The sequence below is a fragment of the Pecten maximus genome, chromosome 1 (assembly GCF_902652985.1).
Source record: "Pecten maximus chromosome 1, xPecMax1.1, whole genome shotgun sequence".
Lineage (NCBI taxonomy): Eukaryota > Metazoa > Mollusca > Bivalvia > Pectinida > Pectinidae > Pecten > Pecten maximus.
Window position 1 is genome coordinate 43225421 of NC_047015.1, and position 24009 is coordinate 43249429.

General features: G+C 39.0%; 1 protein-coding gene across 15 annotated transcripts in view; it reads right to left on the reverse strand.

The window, feature by feature from the left end:
* Window positions 1-24009, reverse strand: part of LOC117334343 (calcium/calmodulin-dependent protein kinase type II delta chain-like) — a 123231-nt gene that overhangs the window by 93643 nt on the left and 5579 nt on the right. For all 15 annotated transcript variants that reach the window (XR_004534131.1, XR_004534132.1, XM_033893998.1 and 12 more), the window contains exon 2: window positions 13248-13342. Coding sequence is in view for 13 of the 15 variants with exons in the window: in XM_033893998.1 (XP_033749889.1) it covers window positions 13248-13342 (95 nt within the window). In the remaining 2 variants the exon portion in view is untranslated. The remainder of the gene's footprint in view (window positions 1-13247; window positions 13343-24009) is intronic.

Sequence of the window (24009 nt, forward strand, 5' to 3'; positions counted from 1 at the left end):
CACTCGGAGGATCAATATACACAAGATTCTGGAATAAGACAAAGAATGTCTGATGAATTATGAAACATTCTGTTCACATTAGTAATTATATATATATATATGTACAACTGTAAAATGTCCAGTATTGCACTTTAAATGTGACATTCGATGACTACCCTGGTCACCTTCACCAGACAAATGACTAAGACATATATACAATGACTTGTTGTACATTCAGCCTTTGAAAAGATTGACTTCCCAATGGATTGAAGCTGTCCAGGAAAACTATCATACCTAATATTGGGTATGCTAACATATATAGATACAACATACTTGGAACACATAGCAGGCCAATTATAACTGAACAATTGAACCTGTCACAAATGTTCATTAGCCCATGGTGCAAACACCACTTCTGCAAGAAAGCATTATTAGCAATAAAGATCCTCTGCTATACTCTTTTACCCTATATAATTATATAACTCTTTGTGGTATCACCATACCTTACACATGGATTGAAATTCATGGATATCTTTATAACTAAGGAGTTGTTATAACTGATTTCCTAAAGTGTGTTGAATCTTGAACCCATCAGGACTGGCAGAGGCAAATGGTGCTAGTGTTTGCATGAGGTTTCATGGATGATTAAATCTAAAGAGTAATGACAAATGGTCTGTACAGATATTCACATAGTACACTACAATAGCCAGCTGAATGTCTAAATGGATATTTTCTAAGACAATGTCCACTGGATATATAGCTTCTTAATTACATAAGGAGATGGAATAAACAAAGTTTCTAGATGCATCTGTAGCAAATTGTCAGTAAGCAACATCCTTTAGGCATCTACATAGAATTTATATGGTGTTTTAATATATACATATAATTTATATGGTGTTATATCTACTTATTATAAATTATGATTTATATGGTGTTTTAATATCTACATATAATTTATATGGTTCTATAATATCTACATAGAGTTTATATGATGTTATAATATCTACTTAAAATTGATATGTTGTAATAATATCTACTTATCATTTATATGGTATTTAATGTCTGAAGATTTCATTAAGCAAAGTTACAATGAAATCCAACACAACATTGAAGGAGTCTGCCTACAAATAGAAGGAGTCTGCCAACAAGTTTGCAGGAGCAGCAATGCTATTGCCAAGGGCCATAACTCCAGTAAATATTGACAAATCACAACATTCTTTTCCTATGCATATCTGTAACATATGTGGTAAGATGAACAATGAATTAAAACAAGCATTCTCAAAGATGAAACAAGGTTTCACACACTGATATAGATATAGACAGACAAACTGACAGACAGACAACGTGATTCATACCTCTATTACCCAACTTGTTTGTGGAGATATATATATAACTATACATTTATTATTTGTAGCACCAACATGCCCACAAATTTATGTCCAAATTGCCATCATGAGGCTTTAGTAAAGGGAAACTATTTTCTTCAGTTCATCCAACAAAGAGTACTTTTTACAGTACACACATAAGTTTATAAAAAAATTATGAGATTCAACTGTAGATCTTTATAGTGATAATGGTTTTGTTTAGTGTTATTTTGTTGAAAGTCCTATCATGATACATCAGAATAATGGCTACTATTCACTTAGCTAAATATAATGCATACAACACAAAGAGAAAGCACAGGTGTGCAGACTATGGGGAAACCTTGGAACAAAAACAACAACCTTGACCAAACAAATTACTGCAGACTGGTAGCTATTGATATATTTACAGTTAACCCTACTGATCAGCAGATTTTACTTGTGAAGGTATCATTAGCGAGTTTACTCCTTAAATCAATGTGAAGCAGCAAAGAGAGTGATCTTAGAGCTTTGTGTGTAATTCTGCAGTGCTTTATATCTTGTTGGAGTCAAGAAACATTCTGAATAATTCAAAGAGAAGGAATTGGACTAGGAAAGTTTAGTGTTACAACAACACTCACAAAGTGAGGTTCTACTTCTCATACAGGGTTGCTGTGTAGACAAGATTAGAGAAGAAAAAAAACAGCACCATCATGATCAGTTGCTACTCAGGTTCATCTACTAATTCTTCTTTCAAATTGAACATTTTTATTGATAAATATTCCTGGAAATTCTCCTCAGCATTTCAAAAAAATAAATCTGGTAACTCCTCATGTTAAATCTAAGAATCCCTTGTAAATAATCCAGATAAAGAAGCTAAAGAAAGCTGCATTTACAAAGATAAATATATGACCAAGAGATTTAAAATGTCTGATACTGCAAATTATACCTACTTACTGCAGAAGCCTTAGATAATGTTAGAAGTCTGTCTGTGACAGAAGAAACAGATTTCAGCCAAATAACCTGAATGTGTAACGTGTAATGCTTGTAAGCCTCAGAAACAATGTCTTCTATTTAATATGCTAAAAACGTTAATGATAAGAAAATCTTTCAAGGTTGGTAAGAAAAAGTGTATTACATAATATGTTTTGCATTATATACCAACTGAATACAACAACAGACATGCATGGTCATGTGAACTGACAGATCCTGATATCACTTCTCCATCTATAATAGATCCAGCTAACACCAGGGCTATAGCTCTTGGTGCAATAAAAGATAGCTAGTGGATCTTACATTTACATATGTGAACATGACTTATAAAACGTTGTTCATAGAACTATGGTATGGCAAAAGACCAGAAATATATAGATATATATATCAAATGGCACCTAGATGATACATCTCGTACCAAATGATACCTGATACACCTCGTACCAAATGGTACCTGATACACCTCGTACCAAATGGTACCCAAAACACCTTGTACCAAAAGGTATCTGATACATCTCGTACCAAATGGTATCTGATACACTTCGTACCAAATGGTACCTGATACACCTCGTACCAAATGGTATCCGATACACCTCGTACCAAATGGTACCTGATACACCTCGTACCAAATGGTATCTGATACACCTCGTACCAAATGGTACCTGAAACACCTCTTACCAAATGGTACCTGATACACCTCTTACCAAATGGTATCTGATACACCTCTTACCAAATGGTCCCCGATACACCTCGTACCAAATGGTATCTGATACACCTCTTACCAAATGGTATCTGATACACCTCTTACCAAATGGTATCTGATACACCTCTTACCAAATGGTATCTGATACACCTCGTACCAAATGGTACCTGATACACCTCGTACCAAATGGTCCCCGATACACCTCTTACCAAATGGTATCTGATACACCTCTTACCAAATGGTATCTGATACACCTCGTACCAAATGGTCCCCGATACACCTCTTACCAAATGGTATCTGATACACCTCGTACCAAATGGTATCTGATACACCTCTTACCAAATGGTCCCCGATACACCTCGTACCAAATGGTATCTGATACACCTCTTACCAAATGGTACCTGATACACCTCTTACCAAATGGTATCTGATACACCTCTTACCAAATGGTATCTGATACACCTCTTACCAAATGGTATCTGATACACCTCGTACCAAATGGTACCTGATACACCTCGTACCAAATGGTCCCCGATACACCTCTTACCAAATGGTATCTGATACACCTCTTACCAAATGGTATCTGATACACCTCTTACCAAATGGTCCCCGATACACCTCTTACCAAATGGTATCTGATACACCTCGTACCAAATGGTACCTGATACACCTCGTACCAAATGGTATCTGATGCACCTCTTACCAAATGGTATCTGATACACCTCGTACCAAATGGTACCTGATGCACCTCGTACCAAATGGTACCTGATGCACCTCTTACCAAATGGTACCTGATGCACCTCTTACCAAATGGTATCTGATACACCTCGTACCAAATGGTATCTGATACACCTCGTACCAAATGGTATCTGATACACCTTGTACCAAATGGTATCTGATACACCTTGTACCAAAAGGAAGACATTATTCCTGAAGTATATTGTACTTTTTGGGGAAAAAAAAGTCATGAAAAATGTTATCAAGTCAGTGGAATGTATACTCTTTTCATCATCACTTTAACAAATGAGCATTTTTTTACTACAATAATTTCATTAATGGACAAACAAAACCTAGTAGTACATATCACTTATCTCGCCCAATTTCTATAGTCTGTGAGTACTCTTATTTGATTACATCTTTACACTCGGTGAATCAGTTTGTACCCTGATATACTGACAGTACACCTTACTCTGAGTTATATATTGGCTTCTGTTCTTTCTTTTCAAATAATTGACTGCTGAAGATTTTCATCCTGTGCTATATTCCTCAACACTTTAAACATCATTGTTTATAGATTCACATTAGGATTGGGGGTTTGATTATTTTTCCTGCCTGATTTACAGAGATAAAAGTGGGAGCACATGTCGACCAGTGCAATACAAAGCTACGAGTGATTTAAGAACACTGATCCAAGAGAACGAGAATTCAAGATTTGTTGATTTCTTCAGTTACAACTAACTCATTGTATACTTCATATGCACATTTGTACAAACTACAGTTGGCATGCAAGTTCCATGGCCAAGTTTACGTATATCAAACTTTTTAAATATAGACATTCAACAAAAACACATAAAGCTGGCCAATTGAAAAAAATACACAGCAGGTAATTATAAGAGATCCTAGAGGGATATTGGGTGTCCACATCCATTGTCAATTATGTCATTAATGTGTTGGATAATTGTCTTTAATATGTTGGATACTTGTCATTAATGTGTTGGATACTTGTCATTAATGTGTTGGATACTTGTCATTAATATGTTGGATACTTGTCATTAATATGTTGGATACTTGTCATTAATGTGTTGGATACTTGTCATTAATATGTTGGATACTTGTCATTAATATGTTGGATACTTGTCATTAATGTGTTGGATACTTGTCATTAATGTGTTGGATACTTGTCATTAATGTGTTGGATACTTGTCATTAATATGTTGGATACTTGTCATTTATGTGTTGGATACTTGTCATTAATGTGTTGGATACTTTCTTTTTAATTACTTTCCTGGATTAATATTTGCTTCAACAATGAATGAATCATGTTGATCAAAACTCCTGGTGTGTTATAATTTGACCTCCTGATAGAATTGAAATTGAAGAATACAGAACACACAGATTGGAAGTCCCCTCCTGGCCTCTTTGCAGCCATCTTGTAATTGAGATCAGCCTTGTAATTGAACATGGAAAACTAACAGCAAAAGCCTAAAGGTGGAATTGGAGAACATTCCTCAAGTGCATACTGGATTCAGCAGTAACAAACTTCATCAAACAGCAACATGACAGCTGTCTTGATCACTCCATATGAAAACATCACATCACAAATCTCTTCAGTTTTCTGCAAGTTGTTGTTTTTGTTTTTAATTTTTTTTAATGAGCTAATTTTCAGTGCTTTGACATTCAATATTGCAAGTTTTCAGAACTGGGAAAAAAAGAAACAAAAAACAAACACCAGCCCTTGTGCAAACAGCTAGGAATTCAACAAGTAGCAACGATGTACTGGCTGCCTGACAATCCACTCCTGATTTACGGTGTCTTGTGGTGTATGATCCAATGTAAGGAACTTCCTCTAACACTCACCTTCTAACCTTCATATAGTGTAGGATGAAACAACTACACAAATTAAGTTGTCACATATCATTGATTAGTTTAGAAAAGTTTCATGTAATAAGTTTAATCACCATTCATATATATAAGAATTTCATTTAAGGAAAAGACTGTCCAACTCAATGTAGAAAGTTAAGCAGAGTATTATCAGAGCTATGATCTATATTAATCATAATCAATCGTGGTTATAGCCAAGAGGGACTGAACAGCCTATAATGAGAGATCCCAGATGAGTGTTGATGCCCAACCATCACAAGATCTTTATTGATTCTATATATATATATATATATTTAACTTTGATCTTCCCACTTTGTTCCACTTAAATATCTATTGGATTGACAATTATGTCAATTAAGCAGGTCAACATGTAAAAAAACTTCTACTGTTAATTTGAATGTAACACTAACATACAAAAACTTGTGTTACTTTGTCCTTACAATGTGAGAATGTCGACTAGAATGGCAATACGTTAAGAGGGTATATGTATCCGGTTACCATTTTGCTTCTTCTGACCTTCTGGTAAGTCACTTGTTCTGATCAAACATTCTTCAATTCAATATGCAAAACTAGCCACCAAATAAGTTTAAACATGACATTTTGGGAAAATCCCTTCTGTACTTCTGCAATTTTTGGGAAATAATAACAATTCTGCAAATATCAAAATTCAACATGGCAATCTGTCTGCCATTTTGTTTTCTGATGAATAATGCAGGAATTGGGATAAAACAAAACCTATACACACATAAGGTATTTGCAAAAATCCATGAAGTACACTTTTCATACTGATAAACAATATTTGACAACCAAAACTTAACTTTACATGAACAATTTTACATATGAAATAAAGAAAGATCAATTACTATTTAAGATTTGATAAAAACAAACTCTTCAGTCAAATTTCAAAACTAACTGCCTTTCTACTACCTTATTTTCAGATCACCAATTATACATTAGCATGCATGCACAAGGAAGGATCTACCTACAAATTTGAGAAAGATACTTTGGGTACTTCAGGATGACAGAGGAAGGGTAATTTAACATGCCCTACTACTGTCACAGCAGGCAAAAACAGGCAAATTTTCATTCATTGTTTTTTGTAAGTTAGCGATACAAAGACATCTTTTTTTCGTTCTTAAGTATCTCAGCAGCAACGACAACAAGTCAGATATGTACGTTTTGACTGCTGCCAAATAAAAAAGCGTTTCTATTGCTTGAACTAGACAGAAGCTAAGGTAATATTTGCCTTCAGTAACACTGCAAGATGTAGTGTAGGACCCAGGCATGCATACAAAATTTGGCTAATCTATAATAAGCTTGGTGAAAAGGTATCTAGTGAATATGGTCTAGTTAAATGATTGAGGTCAAAGGTCAAAACACAGGTCACAGTGACCTACTTTTAGCTTACTACATTCCAAGATGTGCTTGCATACCTAATTTGATAACTCAGACAACAAGAGGCCCAGGGGCCTTAACGGTCATCTGACTCTAAATTAAAACCCTTATATTATTGTAGTATGAATTCTCTGTAGCAAGTATATAGTGGCACTGTTGGCCATGGTGGCCATCTTGGATTTCTGAACAACCCAATAAATAACAACACTTGGTGTGGACCATCTCAGGATCATTTCTGGTAAGTTAGAGCTGAATCCTACAGGTGGAATTTGAGAAAAAGTTTGAAATAGGTGTTGTTCAGGAAAACCATGATTGCGCAATCATGTTACAAAATGGCCGCCATTGCTGCCATGTCAAAGTTTTTACGAGGCCAAAAAAATAACAACACTTTGTTGGCCCTGCTTCCTTAACATCTTCACCAATTTCCAGCTCAATGGCACCAGTGGAACTGGAGAAGAAGTATAAAATGTGTTTTTCAAGATGGCTGTCATGGCAGCCATCTTGGATTTCTGGCCGACCCGATAAATAGCTACACTTGGTAAGGACCATCTCAGGATCATTTCTGGTAAGTTAGAGCTGAATTCCACAAGTGGAATTTGAGAAGAAGTTTGAAATAGGTGTTGTTCAGGAAAACCATGATTGCGCAATCTTGTTACAAAATGGCCGCCATATTGCTGCCATGTCAAAGTTTTTACGAGGCCAAAAAAAAAAACACTATGTTGGCTCGCCTTCCTTGACATCCTCATCCATTCCCAGCTCAAAGGCACCAATGAACCTGGAGAAGAAGTTTAAAATGTGTTTTTCAAGATGGTGGTTATGGTGGCCATCTTGGATTTCGGACCGACTCGAAAAATAACAACACTTGGTCGGGATCATATCAGGATCATCTCAGGCAAGTTTCAGCTCAATAGCACTGATGGAACTTGAGAAGAAGTTTAAAATGTGTTTTTCAAGATGGCGGCTATGGCGGCCATCTTGGTTTTCGGACCGACCCGAAAATAACAACACTTGGTCGACATCATATCAGGATCATGTCAGGCAAATTTCAGCCCAATAGCACTGATGGAACTTGAGAAGAAGTTTAAAATGTGTTTTTCAAGATGGCGGCTATGGCGGCCATCTTGGATTATGGACCGACCCGAAAAATAACAACACTTGGTTGGGATCATATAAGGATCATCTCAGGCAAGTTTCAGCTCAAAAGCACTGGTGGAAGTTGAGAAGAAGTTTAAAATGTGTTTTTCAAGATGGCGGCCATCTTGGATTTCGGACCGACCCGAAAAATAACTACACTTGGTCGAGATCATATCAGGATCATCTCAGGCAAGTTTCAACTCAAAAGCACTGGTGGAACTTGAGAAGAAGTTTAAAATGTGTTTTTCAAGATGGCGGCTATGGCGGCCATCTTGGATTTCGGACCAACCCGAAAAATAACTACACTTGGTCGGGATCATATAAGGATCATCTCAGGCAAGTTTCAGCTCAAAAGCACTGGTGGAAGTTGAGAAGAAGTTTAAAATGTGTTTTTCAAGATGGCAGCCATCTTGGATTTCGGACCGACCCGAAAAATAACTACACTTGGTCGACATCATATCAGGATCATTTCAGGCAAGTTTCAGCTCAATAGCACTGGTGGAAGTTGAGAAGAAGTTTAAAATGTGTTTTTCAAGATGGCAGCTATGGCGGCCATCTTGGATTTCGGACCGACCCGAAAAATAACAACACTTGGTCGGGATCATATCAGGATCATCTCAGGCAAGTTTCAACTCAAAAGCACTGGTGGAACTTGAGAAGAAGTTTAAAATGTGTTTTTCAAGATGGCGGCTATGGCGGCCATCTTGGATTTCGGACCAACCCGAAAAATAACTACACTTGGTCGGGATCATATCAGGATCATTTCAGGCAAATTCAGCTCAATAGCACTGGTGGAAGTTGAGAAGAAGTTTAAAATGTGTTTTTCAAGATGGCGGCTATGGCGGCCATCTTGGATTTCGGACCGACCCGAAAAATAACTACACTTGGTCGGGATCATATCAGGATCATTTCAGGCAAGTTTCAGCTCAATAGCACTGGTGGAAGTTGAGAAGAAGTTTAAAATGTGTTTTTCAAGATGGCAGCTATGGCGGCCATCTTGGATTTCGGACCGACCCGAAAAATAACAACACTTGGTCGGGATCATATCAGGATCATCTCAGGCAAGTTTCAACTCAAAAGCACTGGTGGAACTTGAGAAGAAGTTTAAAATGTGTTTTCAAAATGGCGGCTATGGCGGCCATCTTGGATTTCGGACCAACCCGAAAAATAATAACACTTGGTCAGGACCATCTCAGGATCATTTCTGGCAAGTTTCATGTGAATCCCACTGGTGGAACTTGAGAAGAAGATTGAAATGTGAAAAGTTTACGGATGGCACACAGCGGACGGCGGACGACGACGGACGAAGCACGATGGCTATAGGTCATCCTGACCTTTCGGGTCAGATGACCTAATAAAAAAGGCCTAAATCTTTGATACAAAGAACTCCACAACCCTAAGATGTGTTGGACTTAATTTGAGAAGTCAATGTTTACTTATACCATATTCAACGTAAATAAGCACATCCTGTGCTTAGAAATACACAAAAGGAGTCACTTAATAAAAACATGCACAGAGAAAAGCTCGTATACGAAATCTGGGCGGAAAAAAAATAACTTTTATTTTCTCATATATACATACTTTTATGTAGCATAAACAATCCAGAGTCTTTGGTTAAAAGGCTGAATATCACAAAGGCAGATCACTAAATTGAGGGACTTTTTGTGTATGTTTCATCATCATTTCCTGATAAAAGGAAGGGATATGCATGCACATATTGGAGCAGGTGTGCTCATTAGGTTGGATACAGTATCAGAAAATTATCCAAGACAGTTTGTTCAATGATTGAGGTCAAATTTCAAAGCAGAGTTTACAATTCAGAAGCCTAATCGAAATTTCTTGAGGGCAATTCAATATAAACTTAATTATTCAATGATTATGGTAATGAAGTGGTACTGTTCATTAAGATTCATCACATACATTTGATTGAGTATGCCATTTCAAATCTACAAATAAACTTTTACACGTGAAGTGAGAGCTATAAGCTGCATCAATAAGTACAATTGATGTGCCTGCCTATTTCTGTCTACAAATGAGCTTTTATATACTACAAATCAATATAGCTGCTGATGCTGCACTTTAAAATCAGACCACACATTTAATGTTAGGCAAGAACTTCATTTGGAAATATTGTTTAAAAAAATATGCTCATGACCAGCTTAAAAAACTGTTGATTATATTGCAATTTCTATTTTTTTTGGACAGAAATTACCAAAATATCTGTGCCTGTATACACGAATTTCTGAAAAGAACACCAAATCACCATATCCTACATATTGTGTTATATCATTAATAGTATGTTTACTTTCACTAGGATGGTAATGCTTTCAGCCATTTATTTGACTTAACTCATTACTTTGGTGGTCTGAAATGTTATTGGTACTGATATATAAAACTGAACAGTACAACATAACCTGTTGGTATCACTTGTAGGCACTATGAAATATCTATAAAGCAAAATTCTTAAATTGTAAAACTAGCCATCGTCTATAATCTGTTGTAGAAAATCTACGAAATTGAAATGTCAACTTCATTATACAGATGATAATGGTGACATGATTTGCAGGCAAGATTTTTCATGCGGTGTAATTCCTGAAACAGTTCAACATGCAGTACTACGAATGAAAAATCGGTGGCCGCAATAGCTCAGTGGTTTAAGAGTGCTGGCCACCCAACCTCAGGTGAAGATCTAAGGTACATGGTTTGTTGCTCCCTACCATGACGGTTTGTGTTTCTCAGCAAGCTTGTCATGGTTGTGTCCTTGGGCAAGACACTTTAGCCAAATTGCCCTGGAGGCACGCCACAGGCCATACAAGGAAACCCCGCCATAAATTCACAATTTGAACAAAAAATAAACAAACATTATAAGAATGTACCAGGTAATATAATCTGTCCAGAGTAAACTCATGTCCACCTGTGTCTGAGATGTCTTTATGTCCACCTGTGTCCGATGTCTTTATGTCCACCTGTGTCCGATGTCTTTAAAGCTCCATCTGACACCCATAACCTCTGGGAATACTCACAGAAACATTCAACTTATGACTTTATAGTTTCTTGGTTCTGAGAATCTGCTCTTTTGGTTATGATAATTATATATAATCTGCTTGTAAGTTATTACATATATATTTCATGCATTTGGTCTTAAATGACGTTCAAGGTCATTTATTTGAATATTGGAGATACATACACTCTAATGAACTATAACACAAATACCATAATAAAATGCTAAGTTATTTTAAAACCCTATGGCCTTGAAGTCATTCATGACAATCAATTTAAACAAAATGATATCATTTGACCCTTGTCAAATTGTGAAAATTTTCAACAGATTGACCTTGAAAGACAGTTTGAAGAAGCCTGATAGCTATACATGTCTACAACAACAAGAGATCCCAGAGGGATCTTGGCACCCACAACTGAAAGATCTTTATTTGGTTCTATCTCGCACTGATCTTTTCTCTACTTTTCCCTTCTTTAGTTTTTCCTTTTAATAATCTGATAACATGAACAAATGGAACCTACATGTGAAGTTTGGGAAACAAGAAATAGTGATAACAAACTTCAATTCTCAAAATCAAAGATGGCCACCTGATCGAAAATAAAAAATCAATTGGCACAACTAGGGTCAGTAGGGAGCAAGAAAAACCTTCACATTAAGCTTAAATAATATCCCTCCATTGGCTTTTCAAGAAAGAGCGACAACAAGGATTGTTTACAGATGGCAAGAAACCATCAAGAGAAGGTATCAAACTTGTGGCACTGTCACCAGCTAATCTACAGCTAACCACTGTCACCACCTAGTCTATAGCTAGGCACTGTCACCAGCTAGTCTAGAGCTAGGCACTGTCACCAGCTAGTCCTGAGCTAGCCACTATCACCAGCTAGTCTAGAGCTAGATAATGTCACCAGCTTGTCTAGAGCCAGGCAATGTCATCAGCAAGTCTAGAGCTAGGCAGTACTGTCACCAGCAACTCTAGAGCTAGATAATGTCACCAGCAAGTCTAGAGCTAGATAATGTCACCAGCAAGTCTAGAGCTAGCCACGTGCACTGTCACCAGCAAGTCTAGAGCTAGGCACTGTCACCAGCTAGTCTAGAGCTAGGGACTGTCACCAGCAAGTCTAGAGCTAGGCACTGTCACCAGTTAGTCTAGAGCTAGGCACTGTCACCAGCTAGTCTAGAGCTAGGCACTGTCCTCAGCAAGTCAAGAGCTAGGCAAGGTCACCAGCTAGTCTAGAGCTAGATAATGTCACCAGCTAGTCTAGAGTTAGCCACTGTCACCAGCAAGTCTAGAGCTAGGCAAAGTCACCAGCTAGTCTGGAGCTAGGCATTGTCACCAGCAAGTCTAGAGCGAGGCAAAGTCACCAGCTAGTCTAGAGCTACAAAATGTAGGCAATGTCACCAGTACGTCTAGAGCTAGATAATGTCACCAGCAAGTCTAAGAGCTTTGATTTGATCATTTAAAACTGCTACACTTCCATTCACTAGTCCATTTTGTCCCCAGAACATAGAACAGTTACTGAATGTAATATTGGAAATTAAATCCAGGCTTCCTCAAGAAGAAATTCAATTGTCACAAGATTAGATTAAAACACTAATACTAACTATTTTGTCTAACATTAAAAAGTAAACCATTTCAGTACAAAGTGGTGAATCACAATACATCTGGATCAATTTTTTTTTTTTTTTACCAAAATGACACAGCATGATAACATTAAAGTTATATAAAAAAAAATCTGTAAAGGTATATTAGGTTAAGAAAATCATAATTAAAATAATATATTTCTAACCTAAATCTCTTGTTGTCTGGAAAAAAATAGATGATTGACATTTCAATAAATCCATCTTGATGTATCAGATGTCTTGAGCTTACAATGATATAACTATGTTTTGTTGAGCTTTGTCCTAGACAGGAACAATGTTTTGCAACTGCTTTCCATATACAGGCGAGTGGCTAATTATATTACATGTAAAATTTCCCAGTTTTATGTTATTTAAAAGAAACGTTTCTTTTCATGGCTGGGGATAAAAACACATTCCCCTATAACTTGTTATACATGTTTTCAAAACCTGCCATGATAAACAATCATCTTTGCAATCTTACCTCTGGCCGATAATTTCTTTGTGTTAATGATTTTTGCAGCAAACTCTAAATTTGTGGATTTCTGTACACATCTTCGCACAATGGAAAAAGCACCCCTGCAAATATAGTAAAATCAAATTTAAGATCAAGTTCAAGTACAATGTGCAATGTTTTGTAAAAAAAATTGTCATACTAACTATCAGTGTTTGAGTGTATATGTAATGTACCCTTTCAGAAATCAATCAATGGATAAAAAAGGACCTGGGGTGGTAAGGGTCTATTTCTGCATCGAAAAAATGCCAAAAATAAACTTTTAATACTAGATAATTGCTTTATGACATATGAATGTGGAGTATTTGAAAAGACGTCTGCGCTACATTAAAATTTATTCCGCTGATCAGAATGACGTCATCGGCAAGTCACGTGTCCTAAAGATCCGGAAGTTGCGAAAAATGTGTTACTTTCGTGATATTATTTATAAAATTTGATATCTCAGCTGTTCTGGATTTAAGAAAAGTTACATGAAAAAGGTTCACTGCTCATGATCTCTTTACTATAGTTGGGACAAACATATTTTTTTCTTCTCAATCTTTAAAGCCATATAATTTAATATTTAATGGTAACATGTGGTGCTTGAAATATTATATATATAATTAAGATAAAATCTTAATAATACTTAGTTTGAAATTTATATACTGAAAAGTGATCATTTTTATTGGGAGTTGCTTCAGACTACTAAGCAGCACTCACTTTATGATTATATTGCCTTGAGCAAGTCTAAAAGTAATTATAATTAGCTACAGTCTTATAAAAAGCAAATAATGGGAGGGCAATAATTACTAAAAAGTCACCTTTAAGTTCAACAAAATTCCAAGACAGTAAGCAAGCTTTAGGTTGACTATAAACAACAAGACTGGTAAAACACAAACATACTGCAGCCTCCCAAATCACACCAACAATACTCTACAATGGTGTTGTAATACAGCCTCCCAAATCACACCAACAATACTCTACAATGGTGTTGTAATACATGTATTACCTGCACAGTAACAGTAAACTCATATCAAATTTAAAAGTTGACTACTTTGTGTATTTTATCTTTAAAACTGTATGTCTTCCAAAATTATTCGGTTTTGATGAAAAATTTCAATTATTTTGTTCAGAAGAAAACAACCATTTTTAGCTATGCTGAATAAATATATGCTCCATGTATGCTCCATATTAGCCAAGGGTCAATTAAGAAAAAAAAAACAGACTGGTACCGCATAGCTCACTCATTCCGAAAAAAAGTCTAAAACAAATTGGCTCTAACAACAATGTTTAATTTTTGACAGGCAATCATTATATACACCTCACCAGTCCACAAGGCTGGCTGATGACCAAACCCAAGTATTTCCAGTAAGACTTGTCTGGGTAAGTCTTGTGAAATATCACAGTCGATAGTGGCTGGACAAACCAAAGCTCAGTGTTCCAAAACAAAACTACTGGGTCATACCAGAGCTTTTCATATAGAGTGGCTCGAAATTACCAAGTATTCCAGCAAGACTTCAGTGTCATCATACATAGATCTAGACCTCAGTTGTGACTGGCCAAACCTAATTCCCACAAGACAAACAGATATTCTTAGAACTAGTCCACTGAGACTGGCCAATAATCAGTTAACCAGCAAGACTGGCCATAATGAACTGTTCAGGCAAGAATGCAAGATTATATAAGAACAGCAGTGGAGACGATGGTTTTGTGCTTTTCATTTGGACTGCAAGAGGGTGTCCTCTGTGCAGCTATGTTTTACACCACATAGAAATCCCCTCAGTAAATGAAATATTGATCAAATCACCTGCAAAGGTCAAGTCTCGTCTGGTCAATATCTCATCCACTAAACAACAGCTATTTCATTAAACCCTCATCAGTAAACACAATTTACTGCGTCCTGTCACTGAAAAGCCTCCAAAAGGCACATCGAAAGTCATACATTAAGTTTCGAAATAACACCAAAGTCTAAATGTATAGATTCTTCTCAGCGTAAATACATGTAGCAGCAGTCTGCAAAAAAGCAGTTGTTCTCAGAATACAAACATGTACATAAATATGTCTGCGTTTTCACACATTACAGTATTGTCAAGACTGCAGGATGTCTGCATCGTGCAGTATTCAAAGAGCAAGTCTCAAAATTGACAATAAAGTGTTGCTTTCGTCTATATACAAATGTACATGTATCACTTAAGTGCTTATATGTATGTCTGAAAAAAAAAATTCATTCAAAGGAAACCGCACAGCCCTATATATATCATCATTTGTGCTTCTGTTTTGCAAAGGAGTGACACAAAAGGCATTTTAATATTAGTAGGAAAAAATATAAATCAGACTAAACCATACCAAATATTAAAATGCATAAGCGATCGAATCAGACACTGTCTCAGTTAAAAGCATCCAAGTGATTGAGGAGACAGTGAAAATTACTGTGTATATGCCTTGCTGTCAGGTCTGTTGGAATGACAAGTCCTCGTGTGACTTAAGTGACCACATTAAGAAGGGATTATTCCACTGATTCATAGACTGACTTTACCAGATATATATCGATGACTTTGCACGATGCTTTGCACGATGTTTTTACACAATGACAAAACCAGTGGGAATTAAAGCATCTGACATCTCATTTCGATCATTATGCTCATGATCATGACCACTCAAAATTCTAAGTGCCTGCAGCTGACTGAAGTACATGTTTTCTTGTTTGATTGAAGGTAAGAAAAAAATCTTTTGCTCAAATGTACAAGAAAATCAGTGAAAAGAAGTGATGGATTATTATTCCTGAAGACATTTCAAATAAAATATGCAGAATGCTCAGATATACATGTGTATCCAATTGCAAGCTCTTGGCAAGGCCCAAGGACAGCATGGTGACTATATTAGTATATGATGCATTCATTATTTTCTGAGAGATAAATATCAGATCAATTATCAAAGTTTCAATATAGACAAAGTGATCTAAGTTCTCATCTGAACACTCAAATATTATTACAACAAATATTTAAATACCCTAGCCTTATCACCTGTTTCAGTCATTGCCCCAGAAAGGCCACATCTTCCCACTTATATAATAATATTTCCAATACAGGATCCCCTCCTTGACTTAGCCCCTAAACATGTTAAACTCTGATCTCTTTTATCATATATATTTCCCTTATAGATCGAGTGTCCCCCTAGCAGGTGCTCCTTGTATAATCTTCCTGTTCACCTTCCATTGATACATTCACTCCTCTTAGAAAACATTCTAGCTTTTAACAAAAAAATTTCTCTGAAATGCATTATGAACAGGCTTTACTCCAGACAGATAAATCTTACAGCAATTTTATGAAATAATCCATAAAGACCTTTACATATGGGAATCATGGAAAAATGTAAACAGCACAAATCAAATAAAAAAGTGATGTACGAAAAAATGTACATATCGTATGTCAGTGTAAGATATCAACCAGTTTATTAAGAATTGCATTAGTGTTCCTATAAGTTTCTATAACAGCTTCACAGTGACTTTAAATCAATAGCTCTATATCTATATCTATATAGCAAAAACGTACAGGAAAAAGTATATAGAACTTTTATACATTATTTCCATCCTTTTCATGATTCCTATGATCAGTATTTACATACATGTATGTTCAATAGACTGAATAGAGTAAAAACCTCCCTAAACAGTCATCTGTCACCTGTATCAAAGCAACAACGTGTTGTATTCACGCAGTCACAGACACTCCAGGGTGATACAGTGGTGGGTTGTACAGACACTCCAGGGTGATACAGTGGCGGGGTGTACAGACACTCCAGGGTGATACAGTGGTGGGGTGTACAGACACTCCAGGGTGATACAGTGGTGAGGTGTACAGACACTCCAGGGTGATACAGTGGCGGGGTGTACAGACACTCCAGGGTGATACAGTGGCGGGGTGTACAGACACTCCAGGGTGATACAGTGGTGGGGTGTACAGACACTCCAGGGTGATACAGTGGTGGGGTGTAGACACTCCAGGGTGATACAGTGGTGGGATGTACAGACACTCCAGGGTGATACAGTGGTGGGATGTACAGACACTCCAGGGTGATACAGTGGTGGGGTGTACAGACACTCCAGGGTGATAAAGTGGTGGGGTGTACAGACACTCCAGGGTGATACAGTGGTGGGGTGTACAGACACTCCAGGGTGATACAGTGGTGAAGTGTACAGACACTCCAGGGTGATACAGTGGTGAGGTGTACAGACACTCCAGGGTGATACAGTCGCGGGGTGTACAGACACTCCAGGGTGATACAGTGGTGAAGTGTACAGACACTCCAGGGTGATACAGTGGTGGGGTGTACAGACACTCCAGGGTGATACAGTGGTGGGGTGTACAGACACTCCAGGGTGATACAGTGGTGGGGTGTAGACACTACAGGGTGATACAGTCGCGGGGTGTACAGACACTCCAGGGTGATACAGTGGTGGGGTGTACAGACACTCCAGGGTGGTACAGTGGTGGGGTGTACAGACACTCCAGGGTGATACAGTGGTGGGGTGTACAGACACTCCAGGATGATACAGTGGTGAGGTGTACAGACACTCCAGGGTGATACAGTGGTGGGGTGTACAGACACTCCAGGGTGATACAGTGGTGGGGTGTACAGACACTCCAGGGTGATACAGTGGTGGGGTGTACAGACACTCCAGGGTGATACAGTGGTGGGGTGTACAGACACTCCAGGGTGATACAGTGGTGGGGTGTACAGACACTCCAGGGTGATACAGTGGTGGGGTGTACAGACACTCCAGGGTGATACAGTGGTGGGGTGTACAGACACTCCAGGGTGATACAGTGGTGGGGTGTACAGACACTCCAGGGTGATACAGTGGTGGGGTGTACAGACACTCCAGGGTGATACAGTGGTGGGGTGTACAGACACTCCAGGGTGATAAAGTGGTGGGGTGTACAGACACTCCAGGGTGATACAGTGGTGGGGTGTAGACACTCCAGGGTGATACAGTGGTGGGGTGTACAGACACTACAGGGTGATACAGTGGTGGGGTGTACAGACACTCCAGGGTGATACAGTCGCAGGGTGTACAGACACTCCAGGGTGATACAGTGGTGAGGTGTACAGACACTCCAGGGTGATAAAGTGGTGGGGTGTACAGACACTCCAGGGTGATACAGTGGTGGGGTGTACAGACACTACAAGGTGGTACAGTGGTGGGGTGTACAGACACTCCAGGGTGATACAGTGGTGGGGTGTACAGACACTCCAGGGTGATACAGTGGTGGGGTGTAGACACTCCAGGGTGATACAGTGGTGGGGTGTACAGACACTCCAGGGTGATACAGTGGTGGGGTGTACAGACACTCCAGGGTGATACAGTGGTGGGGTGTACAGACACTCCAGGGTGGTACAGTGGTGGGGTGTACAGACACTCCAGGGTGGTACAGTGGTGAGGTGTACAGACACTCCAGGGTGATACAGTGGTGGGGTGTACAGACACTCCAGGGTGATACAGTGGTGAAGTGTACAGACACTCCAGGGTGATACAGTGGTGGGGTGTACAGACACTCCAGGGTGATACAGTGGTGGGGTGTACAGACACTCCAGGGTGATACAGTGGTGGGGTGTACAGACACTCCAGGGTGATACAGTGGTGGGGTGTACAGACACTCCAGGGTGATACAGTGGCGGGGTGTACAGACACTCCAGGGTGATACAGTGGTGGGGTGTACAGACACTCCAGGGTGATACAGTGGTGGGGTGTACAGACACTCCAGGGTGATACAGTGGTGGGGTGTACAGACACTCCAGGGTGATACAGTGGTGGGGTGTACAGACACTCCAGGGTGATACAGTGGTGAGGTGTACAGACACTCCAGGGTGATACAGTGGTGAGGTGTAGACACTACAGGGTGATACAGTGGTGGGGTGTACAGACACTCCAGGGTGATACAGTCGCAGGGTGTACAGACACTCCAGGGTGATACAGTGGTGGGGTGTACAGACACTCCAGGGTGATACAGTGGTGAGGTGTACAGACACTACAGGGTGATACAGTGGTGGGGTGTACAGACACTCCAGGGTGATACAGTGGTGGGGTGTACAGACACTCCAGGGTGATACAGTGGTGGGGTGTACAGACACTCCAGGGTGATACAGTGGTGAGGTGTACAGACACTCCAGGGTGATACAGTGGCGGGGTGTACAGACACTCCAGGGTGATACAGTGGTGGGGTGTACAGACACTCCAGGGTGATACAGTGGTGGGGTGTACAGACACTCCAGGGTGATACAGTGGTGGGGTGTACAGACACTCCAGGGTGATACAGTGGTGGGATGTAGAAATGTACACAGAAAAGACAACAATCTTTACACTGACACTCCATGGTGATTGAGCAGTGGCCATTGATATCACGAGCGGAGTGTACATAAAAAAACTCAATATTTAAAATATACATAAAATAAACCTCACATTGTCATCCTATATTATCACATATGTCAGGATGTGTAATATATATCATCTGGTACTTATTTTACAAAGTTATACAAATTCAAGTATGGTTGACGTTTAACATTTCAGTGATAAAGAGAAATGTCATATCACACAGAAAATCCCTATGCATACATATAGTTTTATACTAAACAACCAATCAATCTGTGCTGACAAAAAGGCCAAGTCACACAGAAAATCCTTTTGGCCACATCTTATAAGCTACTAGACACAAGGGTAACAACAAAGGATCAGCTAGGTCACACTGTCAGGATATGGTCAATCTGAGCTACTAGAGATACCAGGATAACAACATGGATCAGCTGGGTCACACTGTCAGGATATGGTCAATCTGAGCTACTAGAGACACCAGGGTAACAACAAGGATCAGCTGGGTCACACTGCCAGGATATGGTCAATCTGAGCTACTAGAGATACCAGGATAACAACAAGGATCAGCTAGGTCACACTGTCAGGATATGGTCAATCTGAGCTACTAGAGACACCAGGGTAACAACAAAGGATCAGCTAGGTCACACTGCCAGGATATGGTCAATCTGAGCTACTACAGATACCAGGGTAACAACAAAGGATCAGCTAGGTCACACTGTCAGGATATGGTCAATCTGAGCTACTAGAGACACCAGGGTAACAACATGGATCAGCTGGGTCACACTGTCAGGATATGGTCAATCTGAGCTACTAGAGACATCAGGGTAACAACAAAGGATCAGCTGGGTCACACTGCCAGGATATGGTCAATCTGAGCTACTAGAGACACCAGGGTAACAACATGGATCAGCTGGGTCACACTGTCAGGATATGGTCAATCTGAGCTACTAGAGATACCAGGGTAACAACAAAGGATCAGCTGGGTCACACTGCCAGGATATGGTCAATCTAAGCTACTAGAGACATCAGGGTAACAACAAGGATCAGCTAGGTCACACTGCCAGGATATGGTCAATCTAGAGACACCATGGCCAGGCTCAAGATAACAACAAGGATCAGCTAGGACACACTGCCAGGATATGGTCAATCTGAGCTACTAGAGACACCAGCGTAACAACATGGATCAGCTGGGTCACACTGCCAGGATATGGTCAATCTGAGCTACTAGAGACACCAGACTCAAGGTAACAACAAGGATCAGCTAGGTCACACTGCCAGGATATGGTCAATCTGAGCTACTAGAGACACCAGGCTCAAGGTAACAACAAGGATCAGCTAGGTCACACTGTCAGGATATGGTCAATCTGAGCTACTAGAGATACCAGGATAACAACAAGGATCAGCTAGGTCACACTGTCAGGATATGGTCAATCTGAGCTACTAGAGATACCAGGATAACAACAAGGATCAGCTAGGTCACACTGTCAGGATATCGTCAATCTGAGCTACTAGAGATACCAGGATAACAACAAGAATCAGCTAGGTCACACTGCCAGGACATGGTCAATCTGAGCTACTAGAGACACCAGGGTAACAACAAGGATCAGCTAGGTCACACTGTCAGGATATCGTCAATCTGAGCTACTAGAGATACCAGGATAACAACAAGAATCAGCTGGGTCACACTGTCAGGATATGGTCAATCTGAGCTACTAGAGACACCAGGGTAACAACAATGGATCAGCTGGGTCACACTGCCAGGATATGGTCAATCTGAGCTACTAGAGATACCAGGATAACAACAAGGATCAGCTAGATCACACTGCCAGGATATGGTCAATCTGAGCTACTAGAGACATCAGGGTAACAACATGGATTAGCTAGGTCACACTGCCAGGATATGGTCAATCTGGGCTACTAGAGACACCAGGCCCAAGGTAACAACAAGGAACAGCTAGGTCACACTGTCAGGATTTGGTCAATCTGAGCTACTAGAGACATCAGGGTAACAACAAAGGATCAGCTGGGTCACACTGCCAGGATATGGTCAATCTGAGCTACTAGAGACACCAGGGTATACGTAACAACATGGATCAGCTAGGTCACACTGCCAGGATTTGGTCGATCTGAGCTACTAGAGACACCAGGGTATACGTAACAACAAGGATCAGCTGGGTCACACTGCCAGGATATGGTCAATCTAAGACACTAGAGACACCAGAGTAACAAAAAGGATGAGCAGATTTATGTCAAAATGCCAGAATGTGGTCAATCTAATCTACTATTCTCACACCTTTGCATATGTAAGATACATTTGTCCCATGTGGAACACCCATGTGGGATTAATAGAAGCTTACACTCCCTTGGGGGTGAGACAGGGAATATTAACCCTAGTGGGGTAAATGATTATTTTTCTCTTACCCTGTTTACACTCTTTTGTATCTAATATTGACGTTAAAGCATTGCACGGAAATGTTGATATGACGTGATTGAATTGTCGACGTGACTTCATTGTACTGTTGCCGTGACGTCATGGTATTGTTGACGGGACAAAATACAATTGTTAAGAACGTAAAAAGAGCACGTGTAGCTTGTCTTTTCCCTAGGGCGAGATCAGAAAATCTCAACCCGGTAAAAAACTTTGGATATCCCTGTCCAGGGTAAGAGAAATCTCTATCACACATAGGTGCACCAAGTGACCTTATGTCTGGGACTACTTTTTAACTGTGTGACGTCACTTGGAAAGTCCTTCTAATTGTTTATATGTATAATTAACTTTCACAAATGCACTATATCATTTTTTCTATGTGCCATTTGAACAAATCATTAAATGTGATCATTGACCTATAAATTCAGTCATGTTGTTACTGTTTGTCAAGAACTTATTTCTTACAGCGGAAGACTACATATTTTTTTATGTACAAGCAAGCATAGGTGGAGGAATATGATGGCGAACATCAGTTGGCAGTTTCTGGAAAGCTGATCACCTCTGACAAACATTAATTTATATATTTGTTGTTATCTTGACACTTTGACAGTCAGCTTATTTTTCATGGTATACTAAAGGTTAACCAAACTTCTTTTTCTCATCTTTCAAAATGTGTAATTGTTTTTATTGTCGCTTACCGAAAAAAAAATATTTCAAAGTTTCTATATATAGTTTTGCCATGTTGGATCAATTTCTCCATGCATTTCACGAAAAAGATGTGAGAAAAATAGTCCATCATATGTTTGGTATGTGGGATAGGGAAATTCTACCCAAATTCTAGCCTCGGTTCTGACCCAAATTCTACACCCTCGGGTAGAATTTCCCTATATAACATACCTACATATGGTGGACTCTATTAGTCAATTTTTGCAGGTGAACAACATTAACAACTGCAAGGTTAGACAGTAACATGTCAGTACCAGACTTTCTTTATTCGGACCAACAAAGATCAGAACACATGCGTAAGAAAGGTCGGACATAAGAGAACTAAATACATAATGATGACAATCTGAAGAGTAATTCAACCCTTATAACTGCTGATGTGATCATAGATAGAGAAACAGACTAGACAATTTGTTTATCGAGTTAGGACACAGGAGAAAAATGCAGAATTGACGGGACTCAATGACATGTCATGTTCACCAGACTAAAATGGGGAAATATAAGTCAAATGATAATCTATAGGTATATTTTATACTGGTATACAAAATATATACATATATAGCTGAAAGTTAACGGACTTTATAATTCCAGTTATCAACAAGTAGATCAGTTGGTTGGAATATTTGTCAGAGTTTGGTGGTTCATGGTTTGATTTTCATCTGACCATTATTGCATTTTCTTCTCCATTACATTTGGTATACAACTAAACAGTGTACCCAAGGAAGTTGTATAGGGTCTTTCTGAATTTTTATCATGTGACTTCATGGGTATTTTGAGGTGGGGTCTCCTTGCAGTAGTTGGTGACTACCTCAATGAACAACATATGAGAGACCCAGCTCATGCTATCCAGAGCAGTAATTATAAGCAATAAGGACACAACTGGTACAACAGTCTGACTCTTTTCTCAGCTTCAGGGTAAGGTTGAAGAAAGCATCCAACTATATATATTAATAGAACACTCTGTCAACACATCGTTTTACCTTAGCTGTTACTTTTTAAACATTTTATTAGGCTATTTATTTATACCATCTGTACACCACCTAACAACAGATGTTTTCAAAACAATAGGCTTTCAGCGAATGAATTATCGACCGAAGGAATCATTAACTCAAACATAACGATATTGTTTGTTGTTTATCTACTACACTTATGTAATTGTTCCATGTTCTATGTATATATATGTGATCGTTTGGAATTTACTTGTATCTTGATAAAGGGGCAGATTGCCTCATTCG